We start from the raw sequence: 13,587 nt of genomic DNA, 5'->3' as shown, positions 1-13,587 counted from the left end.
ATTTGAACCTCCCCCACCCTCATTCAGATCTGGCGTTTGGAACTATTTTGGTTTTCATGTGAAGTATGACCCTGATGGTAAGCGCGTCATGGACAAAAGTAAAACAGTATGTCGGATGTGCCACGCAATGCTCAATTGGTGGGAACTAGCGCGTTAGCACAGTTAGCTTGTTAACGTGTTGATGCCATCCAGCCCCACACACGGGGCGATCCGCGGTAACTCGTTAACGGAGATCTGCCGTGTTGTGGCGTTAAGGTCATTTCAACGAGATTAACGCTGACAGCACTAGTGGGAACACAACGAATATGACTGCACATTTACGCCGACATCATCCTAGTGCAAAGACAAGTGGAAGCAGACAAAAACAACAAGCACGCAAACTTTACCCAAATCATTTAGACAGCCGTTAGCACATGATTCTCCTTATGGGGACCTGATATGTTTAATATGCTGCTGAGAATATAGCCCAGAAGAAGCGTATAGTATAGCTTTTATTTTGGAAAGAGCCATTTCTCTGTAATAAACTCTTTTACAAAGATGAGTGATTTCTCAATCAGATAGATTTATTTATTTTTTATTATTTTGTTGTTTTGGCAACATTAAATTTAAAAACTGTACTTTTGAGTTAAAATATACATTTGTCATTTATTAAAATTATAAATTAAAAAAGGCATGAACATTTTTTGTATCGAAAAAATATCGAACCGTGACACCAAAGTGTGTGTGTGTGTGTGTGTGTACACACACACACACACACACACACACACACACACACACACACACACAAAAATACAATCTAGAAACTGAATCACAACAATCAGCATAAGACTCACCAAGTTTAGAGTTCCCAGCATGACATTGAGTGTGTTCATCTCTGGTTTGACAAGCTGTTGCCTATTGATCTTCACTTTCACACAGTAACTGAACAACTTCAGCAAAACCTGGGGGAGAAAAAAAAAAGTTTTAATTCTAATTTAGGGCACTATATGAATTTAATTCTAAATAATAATGACATATATATTCTAGATAACCAGCATTCGTTTTTACTAATTCAAAGAAGAATTCAAAATTACAAATAAATTACAGTTTACATTGATGACTGGAGAATAAAGAATGGTATTATTTCAAAACGCTTTCTGACACAAAAATACTGTCTTACGGTGAGCAGATGTCTTCCTTGTTTAAAGTCTTTGATTCCAGACAGCCGGTTGAGCATACACTCGAGTCCTCCACACTGTGCCATCACTCCTGCCATCTTGTACACTTCTTCATCATCCTCCTCCTCATCTGTAACGAGGTCAATTAAAACATTTGCATCTCATTCTGTGCATACAGGTACATATGATGGCCAAGAATACATACAGCAATAATTATATTAAGGGCAAAACCTGGTAGATGTCACATAAACGAGAACAAGCTTGACCCTAGGGCTGCTCGATTATGGCAAAAATGATAATCACGATTATTTTCACTGAAATTGAGATCACGATTATTTGACGATATTTATTTAACCCTTTAAGACCTACCATAGAACCAAGTCCACCAGAGCTTATATATATATATTTTTTTACATGTTGTAGTGCCATTTGTGGGAGCATTTCAAGTTGCTATACATCAATACAACTGTTATAGCCCATATTTTAATAATATGTATGCATTAAGTCCATAGTAATTACATAAATTGCAAAAAAGTGCAATAAACTACAAAAAAATTGAAAATCGCTTTTGTTTTGTTTACATATATTTCTACTTGGAGAAATTTAAGAGGTTTATCCCTCAAAACTTTAAATACAATAAAGTTGCAAAAAAATAGTTTCCCACCACAGGAAATTTATTTTGAGTGTCTTCATAGTTTTATTTTGGAGATACAGCAATTTTTATATACTGCAGGAAAAACAAAAAACAATCCTATGATGCAAATTTGCAAAGAAAACAGCAGGTGCATCATTTCACTGTGGGAAGTGTTACGAACAGCTGATAGGAACGGCGAAGCGTGTTTCTGGAATATTATGTTTTTGTTCCTGCAAGCGCTTTTTATGCAATTTTTGCAAAGCTATATGTGGAACGAAACCGTGACCGAGGACAAGCTGATGGCATCAGATGTAAGTACAACTCCTCCGGTTTCATATGCAAAACAAATTATTGCGCTAGCTTACACGGTTCAGGTTCTACAGGGATTTAAAAATAGTTACGCAAAACGGAGCGTGCTGCTCTGACCGGCTTTAAAGGGTTAACAATAACTTTAAAAAAATATATATAAAATAGTGTGCAACGGCAGTCACTCTCCAAATAACTTCTGCTTAGCTTTCCGAGCTTCCCTCGGGTCCTCTTAATCAGCGGTCTCCACCCTTTTTTGCGCCACGGACCGGTTTATGCCCGACAATATTTTCACAGACGGCCTTTAAGGTGTCGCGGATAAATGAGGGAGGGGCTAATAATCGGCTCAGTCATTTTTAATGATCGTTGAAAGCCCAGATCGTAATCGTGATTAAAATTCGATTAATTGAGCAGCCCTACTTGACCCTAATTATGAAGACACACCAAGTTAAAAGCAAATCAAACCTGTAGTTGAATCCAGTGACTCTATGAACTCCTCAGTAGCATCTCCAAGTAGTCCTCTCATACGATAGATGATTCTCATTGGCTCACCCTTTTTGGGGGGGGTGGGGAGACAAGGTCAGTGGGCTCTCAGTACCATTAATTCTTTAAAGGACTGTAAGCATTTCATGACAATTTGTATGATTCCAAATGTTTGTAAAAGTGTAACTAATTCATAGAAAATGTGAGTCTCACCTCATTTGTAGGACACCACACCTTCTTATAGACCTCTGCCACTGACAAATCCAAACTAATGATTTTGTTGTTTACCAGAAGCTGAAAAACAAAAAAAACCCAAAACAAAACAAAAAACACATCTGGTAATTTTTTCTTGAACTGTGTCACCTTTTATAATTTCACAAGAAAAGGAAACCTTCAAAGCAACTCAAATGTAAGGTTACTTTACCTCCATGCCACTGTCATCTTCAAGAAGAGCCACCAGGTCGCAGTCTTGGCAGATCTTGTTTTTGATGTCCCTCATCAGAGGACCGATGCCGGGCTCGTTGCTGCTGTAGGGGTTTCCTGGCATGCGACCCTGCAAGAAGTCCTCTTGCTGAGGATCCTTTTCCAGCGTCACAAAGAACTCTGTCACCTCATTCTCTTCCTAGATAGTGAATGAAACAAATGCTCCAGATTAGGGCAGGGCAATATGGCCAAAAATATTTATCACGATATATATTTGAAAATTTGCGATAACGATATAATTGACACTAGACAAAATACTTTACAACTCCACAACTTTATTAGCGCAAAAAAAAAGAAAAAAAAAGTATTTTCACTTAAACAAGCGAGGGCTGGGCTATATCATACCGTTCACGGTAATACCAGTGTAATGTTGGGCAACGATAGGAAAATGAAATATCGCGATAGAACATGGGTAAAACGCGCATGCGCAGTGCCTTTGTTTACATACGCACATGGCGGCAACGCAGAATGAGAAGAGCAAAAGGGGATCGTTAAATGAAACTGATGAGCCAGAATTGGTTTGTAAAAATGCTGCAACTTCAGTGGTGTGGAACTGGTTTGGCTTTCATCCGTCAGATACACAACAAAGCACAAAATCGACAGTGCCCCTTATAATCCCGTGTGCCTTATGTATGAATTCTGGTTGTGTTTACTGACCTCAAAATGATTTTATGTGGCACACGGCGCTCGAAAATCTGTCAAATGTTTCAGTACGACTTTGCTAAGCTACGAAGCCGCACCACTTGATGGATTGTCGGAGCATTACGGCTATCGTAGTCAGGAGCCTCGCGGAGTGATACGTACTGCGCTTCAACATAATATTACCGTATTGTGTGTGTATATAACCTCTTTCAAGTTTTGTGGATATTATACATGGTTATGCTGAGGATATGTCGGCCAATTTCCACTGGAAATGCCTTTTGGTTAAACTGTCAGCAAGGAATTTGCATTTGCACTGTTAATTTTTTATATAACTTTAATGCACTTAAAAAAAGCTGTTTGTTTAAGTGAAAATACATTGATTTTTTTTTTTTTTGCACTAATAAAGTTGTGGAGTTGTAAAGTATTTTGTCTAGTGTCAATTATATCGTCAGTTATATCGTTATCGCAAATTTTCAAATGTATATCGTGATAAATATTTTTGGTCATATCGCCCTGCTCTGAAACAAGCAGCTGTTTTTTTTATGTGCATTAAAGTTATATATAAAAATTTAACAGTGCAAATGCAAATCCTTGCTGACAGTTTAACCAAAAGGCATTTCCAGTGGAAATTGGCCGACATATCCACAAAACTTAAAAAGAGGTTATACACACAATACAGTAATATTATGTTGAAGCGCAGTACATATCACTCCGGGAGACTCCTGACTACGGTAGCTGTAATGCTCCGACAATCTGTCAAGCGGTGCAGCTCTGTAGCTTAGTACTAAAACTGTACTAAAACATTTTTTGACAGGTTTTCGAGCGCCGTGTAGCACATAAATCAGTTCGAGGTCAGTAAGCACAACCAGAATTCATACATAAGAATTATATTGGGCACTGTCAATTTTTCAGAAAAATCAAAGGATTTTAAGAGCGACTTATTTACCGAAAAACACGTTAATAACAACGGCCTGCTTGCATGCTCTACAAAATAGTGCTTTGGTGTGCATCTGACAGACGAAAGCCAAACCAGTTCCACACCACTGAAGTTGCACCTATAAACCAATTCTGGTTCATCTGTCATTCAACGATCCGCTTTCGCCCTTCTCATTCTCCGTAGCCGCCATGCTTTTTCTGCCATGTGGGTATGAAAACAAAGGCACTGCGCATGCGCGTTTTACCCGTATTCTACTGCGATATTTCATTTTCTTATCATTGCCTAACATTACACTGGTATTACCTGAACGGTATGATATGGCCCAGCCCTACTCCAGATTAAAACAAATTCTGCTTCAAAACTGTTTCCAAAATTACACAAGCACGTCACTTCTTCATCTTTACTCACAACTCAAAGAATGAACGTTAAAACACAAACTACACTCAATCTAAATATATCTGTATATAATACAAATACTTGTATATAATATAACAATTTGTATATAATTACTTCTTATTACTTGATCATTAATCTCAAATGTCAAGAAAGCAGCAGGATGTTGCACTTGAAAGCCTTCAGTCAAATGAAAATTACTTGTATGACTTAGTGAAAATTAGTGAACATTATATTAAAATTTAAGACATTATTTGTTGCAGCTCTAATCGAGGTAAAGGCAACTCACAGGGTAGATGATGCTGCAAAGTCTCTCAAAAATGAACACAGGTGTTCTGTAGTCATCCAGGTTGTACCGCTTTGCAGTCTCTATGCACACTGCCATGAAAGCTTTGGTTTCAGACTCGGTTCCTATAAACAATACAAGACATACAAATAAAAAAAAATATTAAGCACAATTTGTACAATATTCAGTTGACCAAATAAGAATATTATTATCTTTTTAAAAACATAATTAAATTTATAATTATTGTCAATGCCCACCTGTCGTCATGTCTTCCAGCATCTCAAGTAGCATATCCTGAGTTTCATCAATGAGTTTGGTTCGCTGAACCACCAACTTCCTCAGGCACAGATAACCATTAAGAACCGTGCCGACCAACCTACTTTTGAAATGCCGCTTAATGGACTCCACTTCGACAAAAGATGACAGCAAACCTAAAAAACACACACAGAACCAAAAAAAGAAGATTCAGGAAAGTCTGAATTAGCTGCAACTTTACTTGTGATATAAAAGTAATTTGTACCACTCAATCTGTATATATGCTGAAAATCTAAAGATGGAAACTAACATACCAGTCAAGCTCTTCAGGGCGTAGCCTTGCTGCAAGTCTGTGCTCAGTGTAGCCTCCTCTAGAGCCAACAGATTGGCTATTTCCTGATCATAGCAATAAACAAGATAAGATACTGAAATAGGAGCACTTCTAATGGATCTAGTGACACTTCAGTTGTTTGAAATTGGGAAAGGAACAGGACTATGAAGATACTAACTTAAAAACACCAGTGTTTATCTGACTATAAAATTACATTCTTTGAACGTTAAAATAATACCTTGGTGATCAGGTTGCCAATGTAGGGCAGGACTCCCCGGGCAGCCAGATAAATCTTCCAGTGTGTTGGCTTAATCAGCTTCTGGTACAGACCCAGATACTCCACTGCACACTCTCCAGCGACACTCAGTTCATCCAGATAACTTAAAGAAGGACAGTTTTTTAATCACTTTAACAGTTTTCATCCTTTTGCTTGAGAAACTATGCAATAAGTGAGCTGCCTGAGATGCATTTTCTTTCATTATTAAGCACAGAATTATATTTTTCTTTAACACTTTATCTGTAAAGTATTTAAAATAATATTATTTTTCTGCCCGATAATTCATTTTCCAGCAAATATAAAATCATGGAAATACATGATAAGAGCTATTCATCTTTAACTAGTTATGCTATATTGCTAAGCATATCCAAATTCATTGGAATTATCAACCTAATTTATGTATATGAAATTCAAAATAGAGCATGTCATGATTTTATGGCTTTCTGTTGAGACTCGTACCTGGTGAGCAGGTCCAGGACCTGTTGCTTGCGGCTAGGGATTGTGGTAAGTGCCTCCACAATAGTGCAAGCTGCCTGTCTTGCAGCCTGGGTGGCAGGTGTGAAAAGAACCTGCAAAAAGTAGAGCTAAAGTTAGCATTTTTTTAAGAAATTGCATTTACCGGTTTGTGAACTAACCAACAAAGCAAACAACATTTTTCTGATTTTTTATTTTTTAATTATTACCTGTCGCAGCCAGTTGTTGTGGCTCAGTTTAAGCAGGCGCGGGAAAAGGCCTTCTCCTTTTCTAGACCTCATGAACTGTTTCCACTTCCACACATACTTCTCAAGTAGATACTGTTTCCGTAACTCAGCCTTCCCCTGAGGTTTTGACATCGTTTCCTGACCTGCGATAGACAACAATGAGAAGTTTATTGAGTGCTCCTATTTCATTAAATACAATAAATGAATAAACCTGTGACACTCAGATAATGTAAACCGTTCAGACATGATACTTACATCTTGCTGGAAGACACTTTTTCCAGGCCTCATAAGATGCTTTGGGATCTTTTTTGAGCCAGAGTTGGGCCTGGGCGTGGATTTCATTACTGTAGGGCCTGACTGTAGTCAGAGACTCAATGGCAGCATCCTTTAAACAGAAAACACACATAACTTTGTTAGGTGGCATAATACAACCAAGTGGTAACCGACACAACAGATATGCTTATATTTATCTATTTTAAACATGCAGCAAATTTTTTTTTTACCTTGTTCTTCTTGCTAGTGGGAGCAGGGGGCTTAATCAGCTTTTGCAGGATTCTCAGGCACATCAGTGTGATGTTTTCCACCACTACCGGTGTCTTTATGTTGACAGACATGAGGAACAGGCTGAGGGCTACATATGGGGAAGGAGTGAGGGAAAACAAAACAAAAGATACAACACTATTAGTCGAAGACTCTTAACTGCTTTAATCCAACAAAACCTCTTTCAAAATAATATTAGAGGAAAAAAGAAGAAGCGATAGTTCCAGGTGTCTAATCAATACCACCCTATGTAGACCGAGACTGATTTGGTCAGACAAAAATAACCAAACCTAAATAAATAAATAAATAAATAAATAAATTGTTCTCTCAAAATTTCTGGCCAGGATTGACCGAGCTGGATGAACTGTTTATAAATTTAGAGTCCCTTAGCCCAGTGGTCCCCAACCCCCGGGCCATCGACCAGTCGTTTGGTACCGAGAGTTGAGGCTCGGGTGTGAAATTTATGGTTTTCAGGGTTTCTATCTGTTTTTAGCGTTAGTTTTTTTTAAATAGTTTCCCTGGGTCTTTTTCTGTGTGTTATGAAAAAATCTTTTTTTGGGGGGGGGGTGGGGGGGGGGGGTGGGGGGGTGGTACCGGTACTGGTTTTATTTTGTTGTATTTATCCGCGACACCTGTCCGTCCGCCAGTCCGTGAAAATATTGTCGGACATAAACTGGTCCGTGGCGCAAAAAAGGCTGGGGACCGCTGCCTTATCCATACAAATGATCCATCAATAGAATATATCATATGCATATTTTATTAATTTAATTTATTAATTGTTATAGACAAACAATGCACGGCATAATTGAAGTATATTATTAATGCTTACCACAACGCAACCGTAATTCCCAGCATCCACCCTCTTTTGAAATGGAGTCCGTTAGCAGCAGCATTTCATACTGCAAATTACTAACCTGATGGGGGAAAAACAAAAAACAGTGTGTGTATTTTAAAATCGGAGCTCTTTATAGTAAAGTTCATAGTCACAGCGACTCTGGAAAAAAAAAAAAAACAACCCCCCCACAAAAACAATGTTTGTTGGGTTTAAATTATTTTCAGTATGACCTCTGAGACCTACCAGATCAGGATTGGCCCAGTGACCTTTGAGGGCAGCTGACACCTTGGCAATGATCAGATCGTTCATCTGCTGAGTGGCTTCTGGGTGATCTCTGAAGCAAAAGATAGAGAGGCAAGGAAAAAAAACAAAAACATGTAAGGATACAGGAGACCAAATGACAATGAAACACCATTATATACAGCGTGTATTAACATAGAAAGTTAAAAAGCAAAAAGCTGAGATTTCAATGTTATCGTTCCAACAACTTACAATACTATCATTGCTTATATGTGGAACTGAAGTCAGGCAATTAATTGTCACATGAAAATATGTGAAGGAAAGGACATACCTAGTGAGGAGACAGACCAGCTGGCGCACCTCCTCCCTCATGGCTGCTGTACCTCGACGCAAGTTATACTCAAACAGCTCACGGATGAGACCCTGAAGGACTAGGATCTGCCGAAGGGCTGGATTGGTGGCCAGTGCGCGGAGCAGTGTGATGCAGTGACCTGTAACAGCTGAAGCACAGCCGTAACACTTGGTTGAGGATGTATGGCCGCAGCCCAGCACAGAGAGGGCGCGGTACTGACTGGCGGTGAAGGTGGGCTGGTGGCTACTGCTGCTCCGAGATGACTTAGTGGCAGCCTCTCTCTGTTGTAGGTCATACTCCAAGAGCTCTTTACGAGATGCAAGCACTTTCTGTAAACAAAGAAGGAAGGGGCACAATTGTATGAGAGCAGGAAGAAAACAAGGGTACAGATATCAGGAAAGTTAACTGCATTTTCTTCCTAACCTGTATAATCTTGGAGAGTTCATCAAACGAGGTCTTGCAATCTCCACTGTATTCCTGAGCCAGCTGCTGAATGTATCTGTTCACATTAGCAGAGGATGCACCAAGTCCTGCTCCTGCTCCAGTGTCATCCTGAAAGAAATAAAAGACAAGAGAAAATACTGTTAGATAAAACTGTAGAAATAGAGCTAAAATAGAGACTGAAGAAAAACATAAATGATCTCTGCAGCATGTGCAGGTTGCATTAGTACAAGCTGTGCTTATTTAGGTCAAGTGCTCTTTCAGTCCCTCTTGACTGACCTGGGGCTTCTCCGGTGCTGCCTCATTGACTTTAGACAAGAGACTCTCCAACTGAGGCCGGTGACCCATCAGCTGGTGGTAGACCCGGTCAGCTTTGTCCAACAGGGTGTTAATGTTGGTCACAGCCTATGCAAAAAGGGACAAAACATTTTGTAGTCTGACTTTTAGGAATGGTAAGCCTATTTTTAACCAATTCCTTTAAATGTTTTTCTTGTCCTAGAAGAGGCTTCTTTTTTTTTTTTCTACCTTTTTCCTGTCTTCCTCATTTTCAATAGGATCCACAGCACAGCATGGTTTAGCATACAGCATGAAGTCAAATCGGGCATATTTGCAGAAACCACAGGCGTTGCACAGGAAGGGGTCTTTTTCGTCATAATTGATAGACCTGAAAAGTGTCGACCATATAGTAAAAATCCAATAAATCTAAAAGTGTCTTCAATTCTTTAAGAACCGCAGAGGAAACACAGGGCTCACCTGCACTTGTGGCACTGATACACATTCTCACCGCAGTTGCCACACACACCGGGGTTGGCCGGTACGGAAGCACTGCAGCGTGGACATTGCAGGGTCTCAGTGGAAGCCTGGTAGTTCTCGTAGAAATCGGAAAACTCAATCATCAAGTTGGAAGCGACGATAGGTAAGGGAAGGTCAATCTTCACTTCTGTTTGTCCCGGGGTGAGCTGAACTTTCTTGGCTTTGTGCCAACGAGCAGGCCTAAAAAGAAAAGAAAAAAGACAGTAAAGTTAAGGACTCCTAATTAATGCCAAAAAAGTAAATTAAAATGAAACTTCCAAGTTGATACTACATCTTTGCACCTTAAAATTTACCATAATAATATGAAAACTAAAAGCAAGAAAGAACAGCAGCTCTTTGCTGACATACTTATTCTTCAGCTCCACGATCGCCTGGACTGTCCTGTTGTTGTAATAGAGATTGATGGTGCGGACCATTTTGGTGCGTTTGAGGTCACCAATCTTCACTGTGACTTTGCTGATGGTGTGGCTACCAATGAGCTTGACAACCTGTTGTGTGGTCGTATAGCGGGTGTCTACTTTGATGGATGACAGTTTTATATTCTGGTGGATGAAAATAAAATAAAAATAAAAACTATGCTTAAAACAATACTGAGAACTGTTTATACCTACGTTTAGAGGATGTTTCTATCAACATAACTGTATTTCATCATTGTTTAACTAACCAGCTATGTTACACAGTTAATACTAAGAGTTTTGCATTTCGCAGGGGGTTTTCAAATTCTGAAACCAATACCATCTCTCTTTAAGCCTTCCCCTGTGAAATTTACTAGTATGTAAAAATTATTTTAATTAGCTTGACTGCCTGTGCACTTTTTAAAAGAATATGCCTGTTGTGTGAGGGTGTGTTTCACTCACGGAGAAGGGAACTTCTGGATTGTTGCACACCAAGCAGGGGTCACTTTCCAGATAAAAGCCATCAAACTCCACTAATCCAGAGAGTGTGCTGCAGAAAAAAAACACATGTAATTTTATGTAGATGATGCCCAATAGTTGCATTCTCACTGTTATAAGATTGAATGTTTCGATTTCAGTATCTATCAACATACTTGTATATATTGGAGTTGGGGTGATTTGTCAGGATATGGTTCTGTGCTCTCAGGATTTCCACAGCCTTTTGGGAATACTCCTTCAGCTGGAGAAAAATACATAAATAAATAAGAGAAACAAAACAATTTCATCTTCTATCATAATGAAAGTGGTGTCTATGGTCTGTGGAGACAAATAAAAACACAAGCATCAGGATATGAACCCTTGTGTAATACTTTAAGAACAAAAACTAAACGTTTAATTGTAAATACTGAATTATTCCTCTTTGAATTGATATAGAAAATAGCCAAACTATAATTTTATTTAAAAAAAAAAAAAAAACTGCATGAAATACAGAAAAGGATTTTAAAGAAAGAAAAAAAGAAAAGAAAAAAATCTAACCTTTTTCTCAGTTTGAGGGGTTTTGAGTGAGAAGTAACCAAGTAGGTCGACAAACTGGGCAGCTTTACGGCCATATGCAGGAAGCTCTGGCCAGATGGCCCAAGTCAGTTCAAGCAGCAGCTCCTGCTGAGATTTACTAGAGTTCCTGCGGAAGTACAAACAATATCAGGTTGTCCATACATGTATTCAATTGTTAAAAAGTGATGCAATAAGCCTAAGCTTTTGTTAAATAGACTAATCTTTAGACCAAACTACCCAATGTACTAGGTGTATGTTTCTACAATACCTGTAGATATGCAGCGCCAAGCAGTGGGCTTGCCAGCGCACAGCAGATGAGTTTGACTCCAGCAAGAAACAGCGTAGGAACTGAATGAGCGTTTCCTTGTCTGCAAATTTGTTAAGCTGACTGACCAGAGCCATACAAAGCTGATCCTCCTGGCTACCAACACCATCCCCTGTGGTCAGTTGACAATATACAATTAAATTCAGGATACTCTCATCGACCAATCATTTTACACCACTTTTACATCTTGTTCAGGTTCAAAGGAGCACTGGAGCCCAGTTCAGTACCCAATATGTGTTTCTACGCTAGTTGATTTTCGAAGAAGTACAACTAGTCATTTTTTATTTTCTCACCATCTTTTTCTTTCTCTTTGTCTTCTTTTTTGCTCTTTTTACTAGAAGACTTGCTCTGAGAGGACTGAGAGGCTCCTGTCTGTCCAGCACTACCAGACCCTCCGCCTGAGAATGAGGATGAAGTAGAGGAGGAGCTGGCCAGCACCTTGCTGCCACACAGAGCACAGGAGAGGAGTTGCAGCAAAACTGGGGAAACGCCCTCATCCACCAAGAAACTGACTTGGAGCAAGAAGTACAAGACAGCTGTATGGAAAAAAAGAAAAGCAAAGACAGAGACATAAATAGTTAGTACTTGTGTAAAACATTTGTTGCTTCAAAAATAAATAAGTAATCACAAACAACTTACAGTCATCCTTCATGCAGAACTTCTGCCAGTTGATTGTCCTTTGAGTGGCAATTTCAGCACAAGCTTTCAGGTGTTCCATCTACAAAAATAAATAAAGCAATTTACAGCAAAGCATAGCAAAGAAAAAAAAAAAAACATATACATATATATATATATATATATATACATATATATATATATATATATATATATATATACATATATATATATATATATATATATATATATATATATATATATATATATATATATATATATATATATATATATATATATATATATATACATATATACATACATATATATACACACATATATATACATATATATACATACATACACACACACACACACACACACACACACACACACAAATAAATTCAACACAGCACTGCAGCTTACTAAGACACAAAAAAGGATAAAAACACAAATAAACAAGTTCTAACTAAACCTGTTTTATACATAATGGATCCAGAGTAATGCAGGAGTGGTACACTGTCTTATCAAGACACTCACCAGATTGATGAGTGTGTCATACTGTAGGGCTGAGCCAGATGAGGCAGTGACTACACCAGCCCGGAGGAAGATGCCCTGTTCCTCTAGAAGCTTTTTGATGCTGCGCACATGAGAGTCAAGAGTGTGCAGGTCTCGTAGCTGACGATATTTTTCCTTTGAGCCGCAAATGAACAACAACAGTTTTCTGACTTGCCTCCTGACGAATGGTGTCTGTTGTATCATCAGATACTGGGAAAAATGGGGGGGGGGGGGGAAATGAGGAGATCAATTTCTCTCTTTTGGAAAGACAAAAGAAAAAAAACATTTATATGATGGCTTACTTCAGATAGATAGTAGAACCAGGAATGATCAAATACAGGAGGTGGGATACGTGGGTTGGCGTCAGCAATTTTCTTTATCTGATATGGCAGCCGAAGCACCATTTCAGTCAACAACTGGGAGTAGGCTTCAAACACATCAGCAGCATGCCCCTGATTGCAAAAACAATATATTGAGTTAATGTTAAAATTTGAGAGATATAAATAGTCTTTTACGTTTTTTATGTTGAGATTAT

The 13,587-nt window shown here is 38.6% G+C and overlaps 1 protein-coding gene across 13 annotated transcripts in view; it reads right to left on the bottom strand.

Annotated features, from left to right (window-relative positions):
* Positions 1-13,587, bottom strand: part of ubr4 (ubiquitin protein ligase E3 component n-recognin 4) — a 55,983-nt gene that overhangs the window by 5,758 nt on the left and 36,638 nt on the right. For all 13 annotated transcript variants that reach the window (XM_086278468.1, XM_086278472.1, XM_086278480.1 and 10 more), the window contains 29 exons: positions 13,355-13,504; positions 13,035-13,262; positions 12,519-12,597; positions 12,173-12,415; positions 11,823-11,991; positions 11,537-11,681; positions 11,155-11,240; positions 10,964-11,051; positions 10,455-10,648; positions 10,047-10,286; positions 9,819-9,957; positions 9,573-9,698; positions 9,276-9,404; positions 8,832-9,181; positions 8,504-8,594; positions 8,255-8,339; positions 7,389-7,516; positions 7,141-7,270; positions 6,868-7,028; positions 6,644-6,753; positions 6,146-6,287; positions 5,891-5,972; positions 5,579-5,752; positions 5,325-5,446; positions 3,005-3,202; positions 2,794-2,874; positions 2,563-2,650; positions 1,160-1,287; positions 834-941 (listed from right to left, as the gene is read on the bottom strand). In XM_086278468.1, coding sequence (XP_086134594.1) covers positions 834-941; positions 1,160-1,287; positions 2,563-2,650; positions 2,794-2,874; positions 3,005-3,202; positions 5,325-5,446; positions 5,579-5,752; positions 5,891-5,972; positions 6,146-6,287; positions 6,644-6,753; positions 6,868-7,028; positions 7,141-7,270; positions 7,389-7,516; positions 8,255-8,339; positions 8,504-8,594; positions 8,832-9,181; positions 9,276-9,404; positions 9,573-9,698; positions 9,819-9,957; positions 10,047-10,286; positions 10,455-10,648; positions 10,964-11,051; positions 11,155-11,240; positions 11,537-11,681; positions 11,823-11,991; positions 12,173-12,415; positions 12,519-12,597; positions 13,035-13,262; positions 13,355-13,504 — 4,194 coding nt within the window. The remainder of the gene's footprint in view (positions 1-833; positions 942-1,159; positions 1,288-2,562; positions 2,651-2,793; positions 2,875-3,004; positions 3,203-5,324; positions 5,447-5,578; positions 5,753-5,890; positions 5,973-6,145; positions 6,288-6,643; positions 6,754-6,867; positions 7,029-7,140; positions 7,271-7,388; positions 7,517-8,254; positions 8,340-8,503; positions 8,595-8,831; positions 9,182-9,275; positions 9,405-9,572; positions 9,699-9,818; positions 9,958-10,046; positions 10,287-10,454; positions 10,649-10,963; positions 11,052-11,154; positions 11,241-11,536; positions 11,682-11,822; positions 11,992-12,172; positions 12,416-12,518; positions 12,598-13,034; positions 13,263-13,354; positions 13,505-13,587) is intronic.

The sequence above is a fragment of the Aulonocara sp. 'chitande type north' Nkhata Bay genome, linkage group LG20, assembly GCF_057382095.1.
Source record: "Aulonocara sp. 'chitande type north' Nkhata Bay isolate Kocher_YH1m ecotype deep benthic linkage group LG20, A_spYH_male_GT1.1, whole genome shotgun sequence".
Lineage (NCBI taxonomy): Eukaryota > Metazoa > Chordata > Actinopteri > Cichliformes > Cichlidae > Aulonocara > Aulonocara sp. 'chitande type north' Nkhata Bay.
The sequence above is the reverse complement of the archived record's forward strand: the minus strand, read 5'-3'. Positions and strand labels throughout refer to the sequence as shown.